General features: G+C 51.1%; 1 protein-coding gene across 5 annotated transcripts in view; it reads right to left on the reverse strand.

Annotated features, from left to right (window-relative positions):
• The window catches only part of LOC123761409 (6-phosphofructo-2-kinase/fructose-2,6-bisphosphatase), a 274,084-nt gene that overhangs the window by 43,582 nt on the left and 205,972 nt on the right, over positions 1-24,530 (reverse strand). For all 5 annotated transcript variants that reach the window (XM_045747431.2, XM_045747432.2, XM_069313301.1 and 2 more), the window contains 2 exons: positions 1,802-1,900; positions 1,560-1,642 (listed from right to left, as the gene is read on the reverse strand). In XM_045747431.2, the coding sequence (XP_045603387.2) occupies positions 1,560-1,642; positions 1,802-1,900 (182 nt within the window). The remainder of the gene's footprint in view (positions 1-1,559; positions 1,643-1,801; positions 1,901-24,530) is intronic.

A 24,530-nucleotide genomic window follows, 5' to 3' on the forward strand; every position in this document is an offset into this window, starting at 1 on the left:
CTTCCCTGTGATTCAGTGTCTGAACCGCAGGGGGTTCGATGCAGACCTTGGCTCTCTGGGTCTGGTCGCTTCGGGTGACTCGTCTGCTGAGTTCTCGGGGTTTGGCTCTTCTGCCAGTTCACATTCAGGAAGAGTCAAAAGTTCTGGCGGGTGGCCTGTCTCGGTTCATTCCCTTTCCATGGAATGGATGGTTGAAACAGACTCTTTTCAGTTGGATCTGCCAGATATATGGGCACCTGGAGGTGAACCTCTCTGCATCAGCGTGGTCAAGTTGTCTTCCAGTGCATGTGGCGTCCTTCCCCGACTGCGAGGCCGGAGTTCTCTTTTAACGTTATCGAGGACTCTTGTTGGTGAATGGAAGATGGTGAGAAGGGGGGGAGGAGAAGAGGTGCTACTGTATGGAAGGGGAGTCCCCTTCCATTATAACATCAGGCAGTGATGACTTCTCTGGGGTGCACACTCTCCTATGTTTTGCCTGCATACCACTATAACCTGGTTGTTGTTCACTGCATGTTTCTCACTAAAAATTTGTCCAAGGAGATTTGTTTTCCTTTCGTTTTCAACTTTTGTCTGTAGTGATGCATCACAGTGTCATTGAAAAGGTTAAGGCAATGGTCTACTGCAGCTTGATTTGAGTGAGTCATTTCAGCAAAAGTTTGCAGTTCTTCCCATGCTGCACACATTTTCTTAGTTTTTGAGGAAGGGACATTCTGTACTGCCTCTATGATCATCCTCACATGTGTTTTCATATGTTGAACCTTACCACTGACCTTCTTGGGACCCATGGCGTGATACACAGTATAATAATTACTTCTATGTTCAAAAAACAAAAAGTCACCAAAATAATGAAATTTCTTACATGCGCGATCGTCACTAAGGGGGTGGCTCTGGTAATTTGAGGCACGTTGACCCCTGCCACCAGGAACCATGCGTTCGGTCAACCCAAATGCATATCAACACGATCATAAGTAGAGTCGCATTTTCCGACCAAATTTACATACTAACTCGAAAAAATCGTAAGTCGGGGCAATCTTAAGTCCAGTTGTCACTGTACTGTGTTTCTGGTTGTTACGGATGTTCATATTTCCTTTTAGTTGTCTGTTTTGGTGAGCCCTGCCATGTTGGTGCCTTTTCCTCTTAGTTTTAGTAATCTAACATCCCCTGCTCCTTGTGGTTCTGAGTGGATCAGGTTTTGGTCTCCGGTGGGTAATGTTCTGATTTCTAAGGGTCTAGTGTGACATAATGTGTGTTGAGTCACCAGGAAGCCACAGATCGCCCCCTCCCCCCACCAGAAAAAGGCATTTTACATTTATTGATGGATTTTCTCAGACCAGGGCATAGCTACCAGATGCATGATTTTATTGATACAAAATTAAAGAATATGAATGCCAGCTAAATTACTAAAGTTACAACTGTATACATACATTGCTGCCAATGAGACTAAGTCTGCTCACATGCATCTCTCTGCAATGCCTACCATGAAACTCACACTATCAGGTAGGACAACACAATGGACTAGTGGAGTACTGTGTACTCATGGCTTAAAACTATATACATACCTAAATTTGTTCTGGTCCCTAGAAGCGAAATCTTCTGGAAAATGTTTTTTTATTTCAGCATAGGTCATCTCCTCACAAATGCCCTGAAATTTAGTTATTTTGTATGAAAATATTTAAAATCAATGCTATCTAATAATTATCAGTGCTCAGGTTGTTCCAGTTGATTATATGCAACTTATTATTTTTGTGACTATGCCATGCAGTACTGTATGTAAATGTAAATTCTAATTCAAAATACTAACTGCATCAATTTCATTGAGGGCTTTCCACCTTTCTTGGGGCGCTTCAATGCCTTCAGCTGTTTGAATTGTCCTCTTCATCCAGGATGTCCACACTCTCAGCTTCAAACATGGAAAATCATTTTTACTATTAGAAGACTATATTAAAAAGCATCCTACAATTATGTACAAGTACTGTGATACAGGTATTTCTAAATATCAGTCATTAGATAATAATTTATTCTTGTTGCAAGATTCTTTATTATGATAATTTGCAATACCTTTTCTGTGGGGAGTTCTGTTGGCTCTCTGAACCTATCTATACTGATTAACCCTTAAACTGCACAACACATCAATAGTTGTAGTAAGTAACTGTCGCGAAATTGTGCACCTCAGCTATTGATGTGGTAGAGTACCGCACAAGATTTAAAAGTCCCATGGCTACACTGGGTTCACATCACCGTCCTATGGGCTCTAGTAAACACATGCCATTTAAACAAAAAACTGTGGATAACATTCCCGGCTGTGAGTGCCTCAGTACTGAATGAGCAACCAAGGCTGGCACACGCAGCATCAGCTAATAACACTGCTGTTCAGCTTGTGACCACAGCATCACCTAAAAAATGTAAAAAAACCAGCGTTGAATGTAATAAAATGCCATTTTCTGGGCGAGTCCCGAAGGCTCCCCGGAGCTTACTAGGATGAAATGCTAATGTCAGACTTTGGCATCAGTCATGGGTATGGAATTCTAATGGGCCTACCAGGAACCACGAGCCAGAACCTGACCCCCTTTAGAGAGGCAAGGGGAGCAATGGCCTATAGAAATCCCCGTGTAATTGGAAGCATTCTATGTCTGCCATCGACCGGGTTAGGCACCCAGAAAAGTAGGCGTCCCAAAAGAAACTCCTATTCTGGTGAAAATTGCAACAAAATGCAGAACAAGTGGATAGAACTCCCCAACCAAAACCAACAAACTAGTATGAAGTCACCCGTCGTCGCACCGCTGTCTGCGCAGCCCCCCCCCCCACTTCCAGGGAGGGCAAAGGGGCAGCCCCAGACCTACCACGCCGGCGATCCACACCCCAGTTCTGAGGCTGGATGTCAAAACACGCGAAAAAAATGCCGACCGGAGGGAGGGAGTGATGCTGGAGAGACTCTGGGACTCACCCAGAAAATGGCGTTTCACTACTCTCAACACTGGTTTTCTGGGGGGAGCCCCTATGGCTCCTGGAGCTAACTACCCACAAGGAAAAGAATAGGGACTTACCTGGGAGTCGGTTGCTGCTCACTCCTCATCCCGAAGTTGAGACAACTGGCTGCATCCACCGACCCAAAGCAACACAGGCCCGACCGGGCCCAGGAACGTTTACAAGGTAATGAGAAGCCAGGACCCTATTCGACCGCCAAAATCCCCGCGCCCGAATGTCAGCCCAGGACATATTGCCAAAGACGGTGGCAAGAGCCGCGAACTTGCGGACGTCATGGGCACGGGGACAGACCGCAGGCTGGCTAGCCTTAATAACCCTGCGGACGACCTGGGAGACTCGCGCCCTCGAACAGGGAAGAAGGGAAACCGGATCAACCCAAAGCGCATCCACGGACACAGAAGCTGTGACGCGCAAATAATGGCGGAGAGCCGCAACCGGACACAAAACATGATGCACCCCCGGCCGAACCAACCAAGCATCAACAACGCAGGGACCCCTCCAGAACGCAGCAGTCTCATTCCTCGCCAGAAAAGAAGGAGAAGGCTGCAGACGAACAAACCGATCACCCCGACCAAAGGAGCAGAAACCTCTGCGCCGGAAGAGAGCATGAAGCTCACCCACCCGAACCCCAGAGGCCAATGACAACAGGAAAAGAGCCTAAGAAAAACAATCTGGAACCAAAGGGGCCACAACAAATTGAGAAGAAAGAAAAGAGAGCACTCTGTCCAATGACCAGGACGGCTCAGGCGGCGCATGAGCAGGCCGGAGGTGAAACAACGCCCAAGACAGCTTGCGAAACGGTGCAGACGTGACATCAATACCGAAAGCAAGCTGAAGCGGCTCCGCCAGCGCCGCACGATACAAGGCGACAGTGTTAGGCATAAGAAGACGGTTCTGGAGCAACCAAGAGAGAAAGGACAACACCACCCTAACAGAAAGCGAAGTACAACAATGAAGACGTAAGAAGAACCGGAATGACCGGCAGGAAACTTCATACTGCCGCCGAGAGGAAGCCCGCAGATGGGACACTAATAAGGAAGCCACCTGATCACCATAGAGATGATAATAAACTCGAGTCAAAAATACCATAGGAGAAGATCGAACCATCGAGGTGAAGATCGAACCATCCATGTGACGTACCGGTCCGATCTGCTGGAAGAGGCGGAGCCGCGGAAAAACCTCCGGGTTCGGACACCGAGCAAGCAGCGCTTGAAACCACTGCTGGGGCGGTCACCAAGGGGCCAAGAGAACAACTCTCTCCTAGCAAGTCTCTAAGCGAGTCAGGACCTGGAGCAACAGCTGAACCAGGGAAAAGAGGTACAGGAACCCCCCACCTCAACCAGTCCTGCCGAAAGGCGTCGACCCCGACAGCCTCATGAAAGGGCGCCACATACAGGGGAAGGCGCCGCAACCATGCTGACACGAAGAGGTCCACCTCAGGGAGTCCGAACATTTGGCAAAGTCAACGGAAGGAGTCAGCGTCGACCGTCCATTCCGTGGAGAGGGGAACAAAACGAGACAAGCCGTCGGCCAAGACGTTGGACACTCCCCACACGTGAACTGCCAGGAGAGCCAAACCCTGAGAACTCAGCAGACGATCACCCGAAGCAACCAGCGTCAAAGAGCCAAGGACCGCCTCGAATCCCACCCGGTTCAGACAACAAACCACTGGGGAGCAGTCCGAATGGAGCCGGATCGCTGACCCGTGGGTGACTCGAATCCTCCGAAGAGCAAACCACACCGCCGCGAAATCCCACACATTGCTGTGGGCTCGACGGAAGGATGGACCCCACCGTCCCTGGCCAGCCTGGTGAGCACTGGTCACGAAGCCCCAACCAAGAAACGACGCATCAGTGAACACATCGAGCGAGGGCTCGGGTAGGCACCAAGGCACTGAACCCTGAAAAACCCGAAGAGGAAGCCGGTGAAACAGCAACTGACGCAAAGCCCCCGGGGTCCGAACCCAGCGATCGCGAGAGAGGAGTAAGGGACGTCCCTGAAGGAATCAGAACAGCCGACGAAGTCAAACCCAACCCGGCAGTAGACCAGCATTGCGAAGTTCAAGCTCCCGCACAGACCCTCGAGCAACCGCTGCGTGACCCTGGAGCCCTCCAGAAACAGGCGAAGGCGAGGCTGCAACCGAAGCAGAGCCTCCAGAGGGAGAGACAAGGACAGCACAAGTGATTTGAAAAGTACAACCATCGTGATGGGATCCCTGGATTTGAAAGTTCTCGTAATCCATCCTATAATTTTTCTGGCTGATGCAATACTGTACTAGCTTTGTTATGCTCCCTAAACGTTAGGTTGTCAGACATTATTATTCCCAAATCCTTTACATGCTGTTTTCCTACTGTGGGCACATTTGATTGTGTTTTGTACCCTGTATTATGTTTAAGGTCCTCATTTTTCCCATATCTGAGAACCTGGAATTAATCACTGTTAAACATCATGTTATTTTCTGTTGCCCAGTCAAAAACTTTATTAACATCTGCTTGAGGTTTTTCAATGTCTCCAGCCGAGGTAATTTTCATGCTGATTTTTGTGTCATCTGCAAAGGATGATACGAAGCTGTGACTTGTATTTTTGTCTATATCTGATATGAGAATAAGGAAAAGTAGTGGTGCAAGGACTGTACCCTGCGGTTACAGAGCCTTTAACTGAGCTTGGACTCGATTTTATATGAATAACTGTTACTCGTCGAGTCCTGTTTGACAGAAAATTGATCCAGTGATCTACTTTATCGGTTATTCCCACTGACCTCAATTTGTGTGCTATCACTCCATCGTATCGAGTGCTACAAGTGCTATCACACTCGTAACTTGCTTAACATGTTGATACAAGAATGTTTCCAGGATGAGGTCTACTAATCTACAGGTCCAAAAATCATCTGTTCTAGCTTCATATGGTTCCCAGTCTATGGATTTCAAGTTTAAGTTGCCAACTATCAACAGTCTTGATCTATCTTTATCAGCTCTTGCCATAATCTCTCTCATTATTGTTACAAGACCCTCTCTTTTACTATTTAGCTCCTCCTTTATCCATGTGTTGCTTGGCGGTGGACTATATGCATTTATGATCATTAGTTTATCATCCTCATGGCAGATTTCAAGTGCTATTACGTCAATTTCTCGTAGATTGGCAATCATTATTTCGTTCACATTTAGGTGTTCTTTCACCAGCACAGCAATGCCACCGCCTTTCCTAATTTTCTGTCCCGTCTCCAAACTGAGTAGCCTCTTGGGAATATAACCTCATTTAAAATAACATCTTCAAGTTTTGTCTCCGTAAGTGCAACAATGTCTGGTGTCTGCAGCTGTATTACATCACTTAACTCCAGTATCTTCGATCTCACTCCATCTACATTGGTGTATACTATTTTCAGGAACATGTTCCCTCTCTCCTTATTCTTCACTACCCCTCTTTCTAGCAATTTTGTTGGTTTGCCTTTTTGTACCATTTTACTGGCCTGCCTACCCCTATCACTTTGTAGAAAGAAGAATTGATTTCTTCTTCGCTTCTGCTCTCATTTAGATGTTTTGCCTCTAGGAGCTTTAGTTTCAGCTTCTCTCTGTCTTCTCTTGAAAGATCTCGTCTTAACGACCACACTTTCCCATCCTCATCACTTTGTAATTTTCTAGCATTCCTTAGTACTTCTTCCATCTGTTTGGCACTGTTTAGGGTGATCCTCAAAGGTCGATCTTTTCCTTTTACGTACCTGCCTATTCTCCTGTAGTCGCACACATTCTCTATGGTAGTAAGACCTTCCACGAGGCCAAGAATTTTATCTACTACTTTCGCTTCTTCTACAGCTCTTTCTGACCTAGATGTTATCTCCTTTTCTTTGCAACCAAAAATTATCAGGGACTTACTCCGATCAACTGTGTTTCGCAACAACTTCGGGTTAGATGCCAATTCCTTTCTCACTTCCAGCCTAATGTTTGTTTTATCCTGGTTGCTGCAGTGTTTGACTTCCTTTACTGCTTCTTCAAATTTTTCCTTCTCCTTGGCCACTTGTGCATAGGTGAGTTGCATATCTTTCTTGCACTGTTCTATTCCCTGTGTAACTTCCTCCATCTGTGCTGACAAAAGCTGTTTCTCTTGTTGAATTTCCTTACCTAACCTATTGTAGTCATTTATGTTTAAATTTACTTTCACTTCTTCCAAAGCTATTTTTAAGAGTTTATTTTCTTCTTCCATGGCTTTGCAATTTGTTTCCAATTGATTCTTATCCTTGCGCAAGTCTTTCACTAAACCCTCAGGACATAAAACTTTGCTACACAAATGGTCATTACTTTCTTTCAATTTACTGATTATTTCTACATGAGAGTTCACTATGGTATCTAATTTTACCAACTTGTTGTGTAGACTGCTAATATCAATGCTTTCTTCATTGAATCCCCCAAAATGAAGCTCTATTTTGTTTTTCCTGTTGCCAGTGGCCATCTTGAATGTTCTTCTCTGCACTGTAAACACTAGGGCAACTTTTTCTCATCCAATTTTTTCACTTCCCTTGGCACATTCCTGTTATCTCACCTATTTTTCAAAAGCACTCTACCTTTATGTTCTCTGGGACACCACTCACTATTATCAACCTGTACTACAATACTTAGGATTGTTGAAATATGCTGGAGTTCCTCTGATGCAAGTGTTGACCATAGGGGTGTCACCTTTTCAAACCCTTTCCAAACGCCAAATTGGCAGATGGGCTGGCTTATAGGTCACGCCTGATCCATCCCTCAGCACCCCCACCCCACACCAAACCCTCCCAGGAATACCCCCACCTCTCCAACCGCTTCTAAAAGGAACATCTGTCTGGATGGGATTAATACGGTACAGTTCAGCTAGATCTGTTGCCAAAAGTCTTGGCCAAATATCCCCAGTTTGTTAACTGTAGGTAGTAACTGAGTGATTGTAACCTACCCACCGCTGCCCACTGGATGGAGGGGGGAGGGGGTTGTGTGCAGGATAAACATACCAATTGTGATGTTAGTTCTCCACACATATCAGTTACTAAATTTAGAAACTGTACTTGTGGTCAGTTTTGAGCCAATAGTTGATGTGACGATGTGCAATGAATATTATAACTAGCTCATCAAGACTAAATGAATATTGGGGCTAAGTTCCTGAGCTCATTATGTGCCTCTGTAACTCTTTCCACTACTGCCCCCACATTGGGTATGGGGTACAAAATAATTGAACTAAACTAAACTAGCTGCATAGGGTTAAATTAATTACCGTACGAGTTATGGTAGCATGTTTTAATAATAAAAGTTAAATTTCTTCACATGTATTTTTATTTTACAGCAATTGAGTGAATATTTCAATGTTTCATTTGTGACACCACCTGCTTCCAGTGACAACCACTGACACCACCTGCCTCCAGTGACAACCACTGACACCACCTGCCTCCAGTGACAACCACTGACACCACCTGCCTCCAGTGACAACCACTGACACCATTGACACCACCTGCCTCCAGTGACAACCACTGACACCATTGACACCACCTGCCTCCAGTGACAACCACTGACACCACCTGCCTCCAGTGACAACCACTGACACCATTGACACCACCTGCCTCCAGTGACAACCACTAACACCACATGCCTCCAGTGACAACCACTGACACCACCTGCCTCCAGTGACAACCACTGACACCATTGACACCACCTGCCTCCAGTGACAACCACTGACACCACCTGCCTCCAGTGACAACCACTGACACCATTGACACCACCTGCCTCCAGTGACAACCACTGACACCATTGACACCACCTGCCTCCAGTGACAACCACTGACACCACCTGCCTCCAGTGACAACCACTGACACCACCTGCCTCCAGTGACAACCACTGATACCATTGACACCACCTGCCTCCAGTGACAACCACTGACACCATTGACACCACCTGCCTCCAGTGACAACCACTGACACCACCTGCCTCCAGTGACAACCACTGACACCACCTGCCTCCAGTGACAACCACTGACACCACCTGCCTCCAGTGACAACAACTGACACCACCTGCCTCCAGTGACAACCACTCACACCATTGACACCACCTGCCTCCAGTGACAACCACTGACACCATTGACACCACCTGCCTCCAGTGACAACCACTGACACCACCTGCCTCCAGTGACAACCACTGACACCATTGACACCACCTGCCTCCAGTGACAACCACTAACACCACATGCCTCCAGTGACAACCACTAACACCACCTGCCTCCAGTGACAACCACTGACACCATTGACACCACCTGCCTCCAGTGACAACCACTGACACCACCTGCCTCCAGTGACAACCACTGACACCACCTGCCTCCAGTGACAACCACTGACACCACCTGCCTCCAGTGACAACCACTGATACCATTGACACCACCTGCCTCCAGTGACAACCACTGACACCATTGACACCACCTGCCTCCAGTGACAACCACTGACACCACCTGCCTCCAGTGACAACCACTGACACCACCTGCCTCCAGTGACAACCACTGACACCACCTGCCTCCAGTGACAACCACTGACACCACCTGCCTCCAGTGACAACCACTGACACCACCTGCCTCCAGTGACAACCACTGACACCATTGACACCACCTGCCTCCAGTGACAACTACTGACACCACCTGCCTCCAGTGACAACCACTAACACCACCTGCCTCCAGTGACAACCACTGACACCACCTGCCTCCAGTGACAACCACTGACACCACCTGCCTCCAGTCACAACCACTGACACCACCTGCCTCCAGTGACAACCACTGACACCACCTGCCTCCAGTGACAACCACTAACACCACCTGCCTCCAGTGACAACCACTGACACCACCTGCCTCCAGTGACAACCACTGACACCACCTGCCTCCACTGACAACCACTGACACCACCTGCCTTCAGTGACAACCACTGACACCACCTGCTTCCAGTGACAACCACTGACACCACCTGCCTCCAGTGACAACCACTGACACCATCTGCCTCCAGTGACAACCACTAACACCACCTGCTTCCACTGACAACCACTGACACCACCTGCCTCCCAGTGACAACCACTGACACCACCTGCCTCCAGTGACAACCACTGACACCATCTGCCTCCAGTGACAACCACTAACACCACCTGCCTCCAGTGACAACCACTGACACCATCTGCCTCCAGTGACAACCACTGACACCATCTGCCTCCAGTGACAACCACTAACACCACCTGCCTCCAGTGACAACCACTGACACCATCTGCCTCCAGTGACAAACACTGACACCACCCGCCTCCAGTGACAACCACTGACACCACCTGCTTCCAGTGACAACCACTGACACCACCTGCCTCCAGTGACAACCACTGACACCATCTGCCTCCAGTGACAACCACTAACACCACCTGCCTCCAGTGACAACCACTGACACCATCTGCCTTCAGTGACAACCACTGACACCACCTGCCTCCAGTGACCATCACTGACACCACCTGCCTCCAGTGACAACCACTGACACCACCTGCCTCCAGTGACCATCACTGACACCACCTGCCTCCAGTGACAACCACTGACACCACCTGCCTCCAGTGACCATCACTGACACCACCTGCCTCCCCTGAAGACCACTGGTATATTTATGAGATACCATAGTTTATTAATTCCATACAATGGAGGCAGGGGAAGTGGTGCTGCCTTATTTTGAGGGATCATCTTATGTAGCGAATATCGGCCTAAACCCGAATTACACCTCTACATTGTTTTGGGTCGACTTATGTGCCAGGTTGACTTATAGGCCAGCATATACAGGAAGCATGATGCAACATATGTGGCCAGTGGGCAGGTTCCTTTGTTTTCCTTGATAATGCTTGCCACACATTTATGTTTTCCCTTCTCAGATTTCTCTGTTTCTGTTATGTAGCAACCTGTCAGGCAGACAGAGCCAGTCACAGTTACAGCCAGGCAGGAATTTGCAGTCAGGCAGAAATTTACAGTCAGTCAGGTATTTACAGTTAGTCAGGCCTTCATAGTCAGTCAGGCATTCACAATCAGTCAGGCATTCACAGTTAGTCACAACCAGTCACAGTCACAGGCAAACAGGTATTCACAGCCACAATGGCCTGACAGCTGAGTGGACAGCACTTCAGATTCATCTGAAGCCTGGGGGCCTCGTAGCCTGGTGGATAGCGCGCAGGACTCGTAATTCTGTGGCGCGGGTTCGATTCCCGCACGAGGCAGAAACAAATGGGCAAAAGTTTCTTTCACCCTGAATGCCCCTGTTACCTAGCAGTAAATAGGTACCTGGGAGTTAGTCAGCTGTCACGGGCTGCTTCCTGGGGGTGGAGGCCTGGTCAAGGACCGGGCCGCGGGGACACTAAAGCCCCGAAATCATCTCAAGATAACCTCAAGATAACCATAGTCCTGAGGTTCCGGATTCGATCCCCAGTGGAGGTGGAATCAAATGGGCAGAGTTTTTTCACCCCGATGCTCCTGTTACCTGGCAGTAAATAGGTACCTGGGAGTTAAACAGTTGCTACAGGCTGCTTCCTGAGGGTGTATAACAAAAAGGAGGCCTGGTCAAGGACCGGGCCGCGAGGACGTTAAGTCCTGAAATCATCTCAAGATAACCTCAAGATAACCTCAAGATAACCACAATAAGTCACAGGCAAACCAGGCATTCACAGTCACAATAAGTCACAGGCAGTCAGGCATTTACAGTCAGTCATAACCAATCAGGCTGTATCATTGACAAGTGTAATAGTGAAAGTATTGGAAAAACTAATCAAAACTAAATGGGTAGAACACCTAGAGAGAAATGATATAATATCAGACAGACAGTATGGTTTTCGATCTGGAAGATCCTGTGTATCGAATTTACTCAGTTTCTATGATCGAGCCACAGAGATCTTACAGGAAAGAGATGGTTGGGTTGACTGCATCTATCTGGACCTAAAAAAGGCTTTCGACAGAGTTCCACATAAGAGGTTGTTCTGGAAACTGGAAAATATTGGAGGGGTGACAGGTAAGCTTCTATCATGGATGAAAAATTTTCTGACTGATAGAAAAATGAGGGCAGTAATCAGAGGCAATGTATCAGAATGGAGAAATGTCACAAGTGGAGTACCACAGGGTTCAGTTCTTGCACCAGTGATGTTTATTGTGTACATAAATGATCTACCAGTTGGTATACAGAATTATATGAACATGTTTGCTGATGATGCTAAGATAATAGGAAGGATAAGAAATTTAGATGACTGTCATGCCCTTCAAGAAGACCTGGACAAAATAAGTATATGGAGCACCACTTGGCAAATGGAATTTAATGTTAATAAATGTCATGTTATGGAATGTGGAATAGGAGAACATAGACCCCACACAACCTATATATTATGTGAGAAATCTTTAAAGAATTCTGATAAAGAAAGAGATCTAGGAGTGGTTCTAGATAGAAAACTATCACCTGAGGACCACATAAAGAATATTGTGCAAGGAGCCTATGCTATGCTTTCTAACTTCAGAATTGCATTTAAATACATGGATGGCGATATACTAAAGAAATTGTTCATGACTTTTGTTAGGCCAAAGCTAGAATATGCAGCTGTTGTGTGGTGCCCATATCTTAAGAAGCACATCAACAAACTGGAAAAGGTGCAAAGACATGCTACTAAGTGGCTCCCAGAACTGAAGGGCAAGAGCTACGAGGAGAGGTTAGAAGCATTAAATATGCCAAAACTAGAAGACAGAAGAAAAAGAGGTGATATGATCACTACATACAAAATAGTTACAGGAATTGATAAAATCGACAGGGAAGACTTCCTGAGACCTGGAATTTCAAGAACAAGAGGTCATAGATTTAAACTAGCTAAACACAGATGCCGAAGAAATATAAGAAAATTCACCTTCGCAAATAGAGTGGTAGACGGTTGGAACAAGTTAAGTGAGAAGGTGGTGGAGGCCAAGACCGTCAGTAGTTTCAAAGCGTTATATGACAAAGAGTGCTGGGAAGACGGGACACCACGAGCGTAGCTCTCATCCTGTAACTACACTTAGGTAATTACACTTAGGTAATTACATCCAGTAAGGCAGTAACAGTTAGTCAAACATTCAGTCACAGGCAGTATTCTCTAGACAGACAATATCTAGCCTGAGTGTCTAGACCCAGTTTGTCTAGCCTCTCAGCCTGTCAGGCCTGGTAGTATGCCTAGCCTGACAATGTCTAGACTGACAATATCTTGCCTGACTGTCTCCACCCAGTTTGTCTGCCATCTACCAGGTCAGACACCCAAAAAGTAGGAATTCCAAAACAAACTACAGCTGGCTAAAAATTGTAAACCGAAAGCAGAACTAGCATGCAGAACTCCCCAATCAAAAACGAGCAAACAAGCATGATGTCACCATAGCCACCACGCTGCTGTTTGCGCAACTCCCCCCTCCCCAGGAGGGGGAAGGGGTCCCAGACCTCACACACTGGCTACCCAACTTCATTTCAGAGGCTGAATATCAAAAACACAACGAAACACTGACTGGAGGGAGGGAGGAATGCTGGGGAGCCTCCGAGTCTCACCCAGATAATGGTTTTCTGTGGGAAAATCCCTTCGGCTCCCTGGAGCTACCTAACCAAAGATAAAGGATAAGTGGAACTTACCCGGCAGGCAGCCATCACTCGGTCCTCAACTCAAAGTAGAGACAATTGCTGCAACCTGCGACCCAAGGCTACACAAGCCCAAGAAGAGCCAGGAACAAGAACGAAGTACTATGCGGCCAGGACCATGTTCGATCTCCAAAATCCCCGTGCCCGAATGTCAGCCTAGAACATATTACTAAAGACAGCAGCCATAGCTGCGAACTTACGAATGTCATGGGCACGGGGATAGACCACAGACTGGCTGGACCGAATAATCTTGAGGACGACCTGGGAGACCCGCGCCCTGGAACAGGGAAGAAGGGAAACCGGGTCAACCCACAGCGTGTCCCCTGCCACGGAGGCTGTGACGCTCAAGTAAGAACGAAGAGTTGCAACCATACACAAAACATGATGCACCCCTGGCAGAACCAACCAAGCATCAACAACCCAAGGACCCCTCTGGAAAGCAGCAGTAGTCTCATTCTTCGCCAGAAAAAAGGAGACGGCTGCAAACGAACAAATCGACCACCAGGACCGAAAGAGCAGAAGGAGGATGCCGCTTCATGCTCTCCTCTCCTGCACCGGAGGAGAACATGAAACTCCCTGACCCGACCCCCAGAGACCAATGCCAACAAGAAAAGAGATTCGGGTCTTGACATCAAGCAAGCAGCGCCTGAAACCAAGGCTGGGCCGGCCACCAAGGAGGGCTAACAGGACTACCCTTCCCTGTTAAGTTTCCAAGCAAGCCAGGACTTTGAGCAACAACCGAACTGGTGGGAAGAGGTACAGGAAACCCCACCTCAACCAGTCCAATCGAAAAGCATCGACCCTGACAACCTCGCTGTCAGGGAAGGGCGGCGCATATACAGGAAGACGCCTCAACCATGCTAACGTGAAGAGGTCCATGTCTGGGCACCTGAACGTGTGGCAGAGCCAACGGAATGAGTCGGTGTCAATCGTCCATTTCGTGGACAGGAAAAGAAAATGGGATAGACTGTCTGCCAGTGTGTTGGATACTCCCTGGACATAAACTGTCAGAAGAGCCAAACCAGAGAAGTCAGCAGACAAGTCACCTGAAGCGACCAGCCCCAAAGAGCCAAGGACCATGTTGAACCCCCCGCAGTTCAGACAATGAACCACAGGGGAGCAGTCTGAATGGAGCCAGATCATCGATCTGCGAGCGATGTGAACCCTCTGAAGTGAATGCCACACCTCTACAAACTCCCGCGCCATGCTGTGAGCCCGACGGAAGGACGGACCCCACCGGCTGGCCTGGTGAACACTGGTCACAAAGCCCCAGCCGAGAGATGAGACATCTATGAACACAACGAGGGAGGGCTTGGGTAGGCGCCACGGCACAAAACCTCGAAAAAACTGGAAGAGAAAGCCGGTGACGAAGCATCCGATGCAAGGTCCCTGGGGTCCAAACCCAGCGATCGAGAGAGCGGCGGTAGGGATGTACCCGAAGGAACCAAAACAGCCACGAAAGCCAGATCCGATCCGACGGGTAGACCAGCACGGCGAAGTTCAGACTCCTGCACAGCTACTCGAACAAGCGATGCGTGACCCGGGAACCCTCTAAAAATATCTGAAGGTGGGAACACAGCCACAGCAACACCCTGGGAGGGAGATATAAGAAAGTGGTCTGAGGTGGCTCAGAGGTGCCCGAATCCTTGGCTACCACGGACGCCAAAAGGGAGGGAACCTGCATGTGAAGCTGCACCTGGCTGATATCACGAGGAAGCACGGGAAGAACAAGCACGTATTGAGGCGCTCAAAACTCGCCCCCAGGTAAACGTTAATGACCATAGATAACTCCTATCACTCAAGCGTGTGAGTTGACAGAATGCATTCCATGGCCCCAATGAAAAAAACCAGCGTTGAATGTAATGAAACGCCATTTACTGGGTGAGTCCCGGAGGCTCCCCGGAGCTATCCATGGCTGATATGGATACCCTAACTATTTTGCATCAGTCGATGTGGGTGGAGTTCTAGGCCTACCGGGGACCACGAGCCAGAACCTGGCCCCCTCAGAGAGGCACGGAGGGCAATGGCCCATAGAAATGCACATGTGATTTGGAGCATTCTATATCTGCCATCGACCGGGACAGGCACCCAGAAAGGTAAGCACCACAAAACAAACCCCTATTCTGGTTAAACAACAAAATCGACAAACGAGTGGACAGAACTCCCCAGGAAAACGAACTAACAAGCATGATGTCACGCGAGCCGCGCCGCATGTCTGCGCAGCTCCCCCCTCCCCGGGAGGGGGAAGGGGGAGCCCCAGACCCCCGCGTCGTCGATCCCCGCCCCAGTTCTGAGGCTGGATATCAAAACCGTGAAAAACCCGCCGACCGGAGGGCGGGAGGGTGCCGGGGAGCCTCCGGGACTCACCCAGAAAATGGCGTTTCATTACATTCAACACTGGTTTTCTGGGGGGAGCCCCTACGGCTCCCCGGAGCGACCTCACCAAAGACTACCTAAAAAACCAGCGTTGAATGTAATGAAACGCCATTTTCTGGGTGAGACCCGGAGGCTCCCCGGAGCTTTACCGGCTGATATGCTAATGTCAGACTTTGGCATTAGTCATGTGTATGGAGTTCTAGGGCCTACCGGGGACCACGAGCCAGAACCTGGCCCCCCTCAGAGAGGCAAGGGGAGCAATGGCCTATAGAAACCCCCGTGTGGTTGGAAGCATTCTATGTCTGCCATCGACCGGGTCAAACATCCAGAAAGGTAAGCATTCCAAAACAAACCCCTATTCTGGTGAAAATTGCTACCTAAAGCCGAACTAGTGGATAGAACTCTTCAACAAAAAACAAGGAAACTAGCATGACGTCATACATCACCGCGCCGCTGTCTGCGCAGCTCCCCCCTCCCCGGGAGGGGGAAGGGGGAGCCCCAGACCTCCCACGCCGGCTATCCACCCATCAGTTCTGAGGCTGGATGTCAAAATACGCGAAAAACGCCGACCGGAGGGCGGGTTGCCGGGGAGCCTCCGGGTCTCACCCAGAAAATGGCGTTTCATTACATTCAACGCTGGTTTTCTGGGGGGAGCCCCGTCGGCTCCCCGGAGCTAACTACCCACAGAGGAAGGTCAAAGGGACAGAACCGGGAGGCGGACACCACGCACCCCCCAAGGAGGCGAGACAACCGGCAGCAAACGCCAATCCAAGGCGCCACAGCCCCGAAAATCCCAGGAACAACACGAGAACCACGAGCAGCAAGGCCACGTCGCCCAGACGGCAGCGAGAGCAGCGAAGCCACGAACGCCACAGGCATGAGGGAAGAACACAGGCAGCTGAGCCGCAAGAACACGGCTGACCACCCGGGACACCATCACCTGCTCTCAACACCATCAAAAACCCCGCCCCGAACCTACAGACGGTAAGGAACCAGATGCAGGCAGGAAGGGTGATCCAGGGGAAAGACAAGGGGGCGTGGATGGAACCGAAGCAACCAACACCCCTAAGTCCCAAAACGAACTACAACGGGGCAGCCCCGGGGCTCCCGGGGAGGAAACCACGAGAACGTTGCCACCACCAAGGCTCAAGTGCAACGCCCCTGCTGCCCGCACCCGCTTTGTTAGCACAACTGGGTAACTGAGCCACAACGAGCAACCAAACTCGCAGGACTCCGGGTCGAAGGTGTCACCGACCCCACAGGCAGCAGACGGAGGCAAAACAGAGTCACCCAGAGACAAAGGGTGAGAGCAACCCTCAAACTCGCTGGAAGCGAGGGGGGGACTCTAGGGTCACATCCATCGGACCCGCGCGCCCCCCAGGGGTTTCCCAGGGTCCCGAGCGTTTACTATAAGAGGACTCGCGTTCAGGTAATCCCAGGCAGGGTACTACTAACCGGCACCCAAAGCTACCAAACAACTTTCTAAGAGCTGAACCCCCGGGACGTGTACACTCACGGGGACCTAGCAGGGGGTGCCACCAGAAAATACTCAGAACACAAGGGACACAAGGGGCAAGAATGAAGGCAGACCCCCCCACCAGGTAGATAAACAAAAAAAAAAAGAAAACCCCGCAAGAGGACAGCGTACCCAAGCGGAACAGAGCCGGCCGCTATGATTGGTAAAGACAAGCTGCACAGTACCCTGCGCCCCACCAGTGCAAAAACTGCCCCTTACTCTAAGGCGAACAAGGGAGACAGAACACCCGAGCACACAAAGAGCGGCCGAAAACCAAGCAGTAAACGGCCAAGCAGGGGCAGGACCCAAGGAACTTGTGGAAGGTGGCCCCAAGCCCCAAGGGCAGTACTTACAGGGCACCTAGGGAAGGGAACCCTAGGCGCATGCAGCCCGAGTACTGGAGAATCACTCCCGGCTCACTCACCACCTAGAAAACAGACAACACACTCTAGGTACAGTGCTGAAACAACCACTGGAGCCGGAGCACATAACCATTGCCTATAGCATCAGCCGAAGAACTGATGGGTGGATAGCCGGCGTGGGAGGTCTGGGGCTCCCCCTTCCCCCTCCCGGGGAGGGGGGAGCTGCGCAGACAGCGGCGCGGTGATGTATGACGTCATGCTAGTTTCCTTGTTTTTTGTTGAAGAGTTCTATCCACTAGTTCGGCTTTAGGTAGCAATTTTCACCAGAATAGGGGTTTGTTTTGGAATGCTTACCTTTCTGGATGCTTGACCCGGTCGATGGCAGACATAGAATGCTTCCAACCACACGGGGGTTTCTATAGGCCATTGCTCCCTTGCCTCTCTGAGGGGGCCAGGTTCTGGCTCGTGGTCCCCGGTAGGCCCTAGAACTCCATACACATGACTGATGCCAAAGTCTGACATTAGCATATCAGCCGGTAAAGCTCCGGGGAGCCGACGAGGCTCCCCCCAGAAAACAAATGGACATACCCGGGAGGCGGTAGGAGAATCACTCCACAACACGAAGTCGAGGCAACAACCCAAGGTATAGCATTCGCCAGAAAAAGGGGAGAACAGCCGCAGATGAAGAAAACCTATGATCACAACAATAGGAGCTAAAAACCACTGCGCCTGAGAAGAGCAAGAAGCTCTGCCACACGGCCCCCAGAGGCGAATGCCAACACAAAAAGAAAACCGAGGCAAAGTAAACCTGACCCCAAGGAGCCACAACCACCAAGGAGAAGAAAAACAGGAGAGCACCCTGTCCAAAGACCAGGACGACACAGACAGTGCATAAGCAGGCCGGAGGTGTAACAACGCACGATAAAACCTGCGAAACGGCGCAGAAGGAATATCGATACCGAAAGCTAGCAGCAGAAACCAAGGTGTCAGACCCAGGAACGGCCCCAAGCGCCTCTACATCCTCCGCAAGCCAATCCTATGACAGCCCCAGGAGGGAAAAGAAAACGCAGGACCAAAACGAAAATGCCACAAGTGTGCAAGACCACCTCCACAAGTGCAGCTGACAGGGAAGGAACTCACATAAGGAGCCGCCCCGCACCAACATCCCGCAGAAGGGCGGGAGCGAAAAGACTCATTAGGAGGAGCAAAATCGCTCCCAGGAAAACGAGGAGCGCCGAGACAGTGTGAAGAGAAGAGATATTCACAAAAGAACAAAAAGGCCAACACCCAGAAGCTGCTGGGAAGAGGACCCACAAGCCCTAGAAAGGACCGGAGGGAAGCTCAACCAAATGACGACAGACGCACCAGAAAACGGGAAGGAGCAAAACAGTCCCGAACCTTCGAGAACAAAAAGAAGCAAACACAAAGGACGAAGGCCCCAAAACCCTGTCACACCCGAGACCAAAAGTCATGCAGAAACCCCAAGAAGAGGGGAACATGACGGAAGAAGGCCCGTCCCGGAAAAAGGGGCGAAGATCGTAGAAATGCACCCACCGACAGGACGGAAACAACGAGTACAACGGACAAGGAAACCAAGCCCAGGGAGGGGCCGACGCCCACAAAGCACGTGCGGAGAGGGGAAACGGAAAACCCCACACCACAAAACTGCAAGTCCCCCTAGAGGGTTAGAAACACCCCGGCGGGGACCAACGCCTCTCACGTGAGGCCTGAGACTGAGGCCTCTCACGTGAGCCCCACCCCAGTCCCGGGAACCCACCCTGCAGGCCCCGGGGCCGAGCTGTCCCCTCAAAGCCCCAGCGTCAAGAAAACCCCGGGGCAGCCGTGAAAAACACGAAGGAAGGGAGCCCACTAGGCTCTGGAACTTGAACCAAAACTGGAGGATAGGCGAGGGGCGAGATGAAGACCCCAAGCTCATCCCCAGCCAGCACAATGAGGCGAGGACAAGACAGTGAAACCAAGGAACATGGAAAAACCAGGCCCTGCATGGCAAGACCGACAAGGAAGGAGAGCCCCAGAGGGAGCACGGAAGGGCCGAACATAACGCCACAACCAACCCCGACACGCAGCTGCAGTACCAAAACCGCAGCAAAACGTCACCACACTCCACAAGGAAGCGACAGAGAAGATAGATAAATCGTACACGAGTGGCACACAAGGGGACATAGGCGGAAACCGAGCACCCAACTGAGCAACAGGGACGGTAGAAGAAACGTGTGCAGTGTAACAGGCAATCAAAGGAACACATTAGGCAGCCCAACATGGGCTGACCCCATACACAGCCCCAAGAGCAGAGATGTGAGAGCCCAAGAAGCACAGAATCCGCCCGACAGGCAGAACCCAACCTGCAAACACAAGGAGGCAAACACAAAACCTCCGACACAGGAAAATGTACTACCAAACAGGCACCCCCACCGTTGCACTGCGGAACAAGGTGGAGGCGGGGCCCCGAACTCAAGCAAGGTTAGACAAGCATAGGAGAGGGGCAGGAGGAGTACAGGCAGGAACTGCCTCTGAAGGGACAAGAGGCCACCTGCAGACACCCGTGAACTGAGGAAGGAATCAGGTGGAGAGAACAAGAGCTGCCCAGTATGGGCTAATAGCCCTGCAGTAGGCACCTCGGGTGATACGGTCCACGTTCTCAAGTACGTATGTACACCCATTCCTGCTTCCAAAAACAAAAACAGCGTCAGGACGAAGGAGACGCCAAACTGCACCAACTCACCTGCAGAACATAGGCCCTGAAGGGCCATGACGCAAGCGTTCGAGTCCGTATCCGCCGGAGGCGGCAAGTGCGCCCACGCTGGAGAGGATGGGAGCAGAGAAGGAGGCTCCCCACCCTAGAACGCAGGGAAAAACCTCATGAGTTCCACACAGCAGCACCCCAGAACACCCCCAAAGCAACGGGGCACGGATGGGAATAAGAAAAGAACGAGAGGCGAAGCCCTCGAGAGAATTGGAGCAGAACACGTGTGCACACCGCCCGGAACCAAAACAAACTCCCACGGCGCATGCGCAGGACGCGAAAGAAAGTAGCCCAACCAGGCGAGAAGTAGCCCAACCAGGCGAGAAGTAGCCCAACCAGGCATGAAGTAGCCCAATAAAGCGAGAAGTAGCCCAACAAGGCGAGAAGTAGCCCAACAAGGCGAGAAGTAGCCCAAACGGCCACAAAGGAGCCCAAACGGCCACAAAGGAGCCCAAACGGCCACAAAGGAGCCCAAACGGCCACAAAGGAGCCCAAACGGCCACAAAGGAGCCCAAACGGCTATAAAGGAGCCCAAACGGCGACAAGGAGCCATTTGTCCAGAACAGAAGGAACCAGTATGGAGGCAAACTCCGGGACACGCAGGAGGAAGCCGCAAAGGCCAACCGCACCGCAGGCAAAGAGATGCGGTTAGCCGAAAACCTCCTGAAGACAGAACCGAAGAAACCACAGGGACACGGAACCGAACCCGGGGAGGAGCAGAACCCAAGCCCAAATCGTACGCAGAGGGGGGAAAGAAAACCCCACTCCTCGTAACAGTAAGCCCCGCTCAGAAGGACTGAAATCCAGGCGGGGTGCAATGGAGCCCAAGGCCCCCAAGGACGCTCCTCCCCAACCCCAGGAGCCTCTGCACCAGGCCCCGGGGCCGAGTCGACCTCCAAAGCCCCGGCCTCACAAGAAAAAGCCGGGGCAGCCGAGAGAGCTGAAAGAGAAGGGGGCCCACTGGTCAAAACCCCGGAGCATCGGCCGGAGGAACAGACTCGAATGCCTCCGCAGCTACCCCAGATGGGGCAACCCCCGAAACTGCCCAAGTCTCAGAACCTCTAACCCCGCCCCGACCCCAAAGCCTGCAGATGCGTAGGGGCCGGAAGCAGGAGGGGGAAAAACAAGGGGGGTGTGGAAGGAACCAAGGCCGAAGCGACCAAAACCACCCAAGTCTGGGTCCCTACACAAGCGGGGCAGCATCGGGGCGTCCGGGGAAGCGACAAACCAGAGCACGTTGCAACATCCTTCCCTGCAACGCGCGAGCTGCCTGCACCCACGGGAATTCATCAGCAGACTGGGTGAATGGAGTCACGAACAAGCAACAAAGCTCGCAGGACTCAAGGGTCGAATGTGTCACCGACCAAACAGGCAGCATGATGGAGGCAAAAACAAGGAGAGTCACCTTGAGACAAAGGGACAGAGCAACCCTCAACTCACACAAAGCGAGAGGGGACGCAAGGGTCTCCACTATCGGACCCGAGAGCCCCCGGGGGGTTTCCCAGGGCCCCTAGACTGGGTCTGCTAAGGGTTATCCCAGGCAGGGTACCTACCTTGAGGCTACCTTGAGGTGCTTCCGGGGCTTAGTGTCCCCGCGGCCCGGTCGTCGACCAGGCCTCCTGGTTGCTGGACTGATCAACCAGGCTGTTAGATGCGGCTGCTCGCAGCCTGACGTATGAGTCACAGCCTGGTTGATCAGGTATCCTTTGGAGGTGCTTATCCAGTTCTCTCTTGAACACTGTGAGGGGTTTGCCAGTTATGCCCCTTATGTGTAGTACTGTAGTACAGGGTACTGCTAACCGGCGCCCCAAACTACCAAGCAAACTGCTAAAGCTGAACCCACGGAACGTGTCCACTCGCGAGGGTAAAGCAGGGGGTGCCACCACACAAACGAACCTAATATAAGGGGGGGGGGAAACAAGGAAGACCCCCCTACCAGGCAAAAACAAAATTAAAGAAAAAACCACACAAGTGGACAACATACCCAGAGGGAACAGAGCCGGCCGCTGTTATAGGTGAAAACTAGCTACGCAGTACCCTGCGCCCCACCAGTGCGATAACTACCACTTACCCCAAGGTAAACATGGAAGTGAAACCCCCAAACCCTCGGGGCGGCCAAACGCCAAGCAGCGAAAAGCCAACAGAGGTAGACCCAAGGTGACTTGTGGAAGGCAACCCCAAGCCCCAAGGGCGGTACTTACAGGGCACTCAGGGAAGGTGGCCCTAAGCACATGCAGCCCGAGTACCTGAGAATACTACTCCCAGCTCACACGACCACCGTAAGAGCAGCACTGCAAACAAGTCACAGCACTGACACAAGACTGGAGCTGGAGCCACACGACCGTGCATGATCCCATCAGCCGAGGAACTGAGGCGGGGATCGCCGGCGCGGGGGTCTGGGGCTCCCCCTTCCCCCTCCCGGGGAGGGGGGAGCTGCACAGACATGCGGCGCGGCTCGCGTGACGTCATGCTTGTTAGTTCGTTTTCCTGGGGGAGTTCTGTCCACTCGTTTGTCGATTATGTTGTTTAACCAGAATAGGGGTTTGTTTTGTGGCGCTTACCTTTCTGGGTGCCTGTCCCGGTCGATGGCAGATATAGAATGCTCCAAATCACATGTGCATTTCTATGGGCCATTGCTCCCCCATGCCTCTCTGAGGGGGCCAGGTTCTGACTCGTGGTCCCCGGTAGGCCTAGAACTCCACCCACATCGACTGATGCAAAATAGTTAGGGTATCCATATCAGCCATGGATAGCTCCGGGGAGCCGTAGGGGTTCCCCCCAGAAAAGGGGCAGGCCGGCAGCCAGGAAGACTGCAGCACCTCATAACACACCCAGTAAGGGAAAGAGGAACCAAACTCAAAAGAAGAAGGATCCATTATCGATGACTAGTCCAGGTCTTGCGGGAGGTAACTTGCAAGGGCTTCCCGGACCTCCCTTGGTAGGATGCAGGAAGCCGAAACCCTCTTGAAGGAGGGAACCGATTAACCCAAGGAAACCCGGAACCGAACTCAGGGAGGAGTCGAACTCATATCAAACTCATACAGGGACAGGGGGATAAGAAAACCCCTTCCCCTGTAACAACAAGCCCCATGCAGAGGGTACCAACACCCAAGTGGGGTCAAATGGGGCCTAAGCCCCTAAAGTCAACTCCTCCCTAGCCCCGGGATCCTTCACGTCAAGACCCGGGGCCAAGCTGTCCTCCAAACCCTCTGCTTCTGGAGAAAAGGCAGAGTCCACCGGAAAAGCAGGATTCTCATCACCAAGTAAACCCTGCCCTGATTCCGAAACCCTCAGATGTTTGGGAGCTGAGAGGGGGGGGGAAACAAGACGTACCACAGCAGGGAAAGGACAAAGGAATGCGGACAAAACCAAAGTTGATGTATCTTTGGCGGGCAGTCGCAGCAAGGCAACCAACCTCACTCGTTGCAGCAACCTAAACCGTGCATGCAACGCTCAAACTGCCTGCACTCGAATATCAAAATCAGTGGACTGGGTGAATGGCAAGGAACACCACTCGCAGGACTCTGGGTCAAAGGTGTCATTGACCCAACAGTCAGCATGGCGGAGGCAAATACGGTAAGTGTCACCCTGAGACAAGGGGACAAGGGGACAAGGGGACAAGGGGACAACCTTCACTCTCGCACGAAGCGAGGCGAGACTTGAAGGTCTCCTTTATCAGGCCAAAAAACCCCAATGGGAGTTTCCAGGGTCCTTAGGCTGATTGCAAAGGGAAGCCCAGGCAAGGTACTGCTAACCGGTTGTCCCACAGCTACCAAGCAAACAAAATAAAAACTGAACCTCCTGCGACGTGTGCAATCATAGGGACCTAGCAGTGTGCCACTAAAATCATACAAGTGAATCTAGGTGGATCATTTGCAGTTGTTTTCT

Source organism: Procambarus clarkii, chromosome 7, assembly GCF_040958095.1.
Source record: "Procambarus clarkii isolate CNS0578487 chromosome 7, FALCON_Pclarkii_2.0, whole genome shotgun sequence".
Lineage (NCBI taxonomy): Eukaryota > Metazoa > Arthropoda > Malacostraca > Decapoda > Cambaridae > Procambarus > Procambarus clarkii.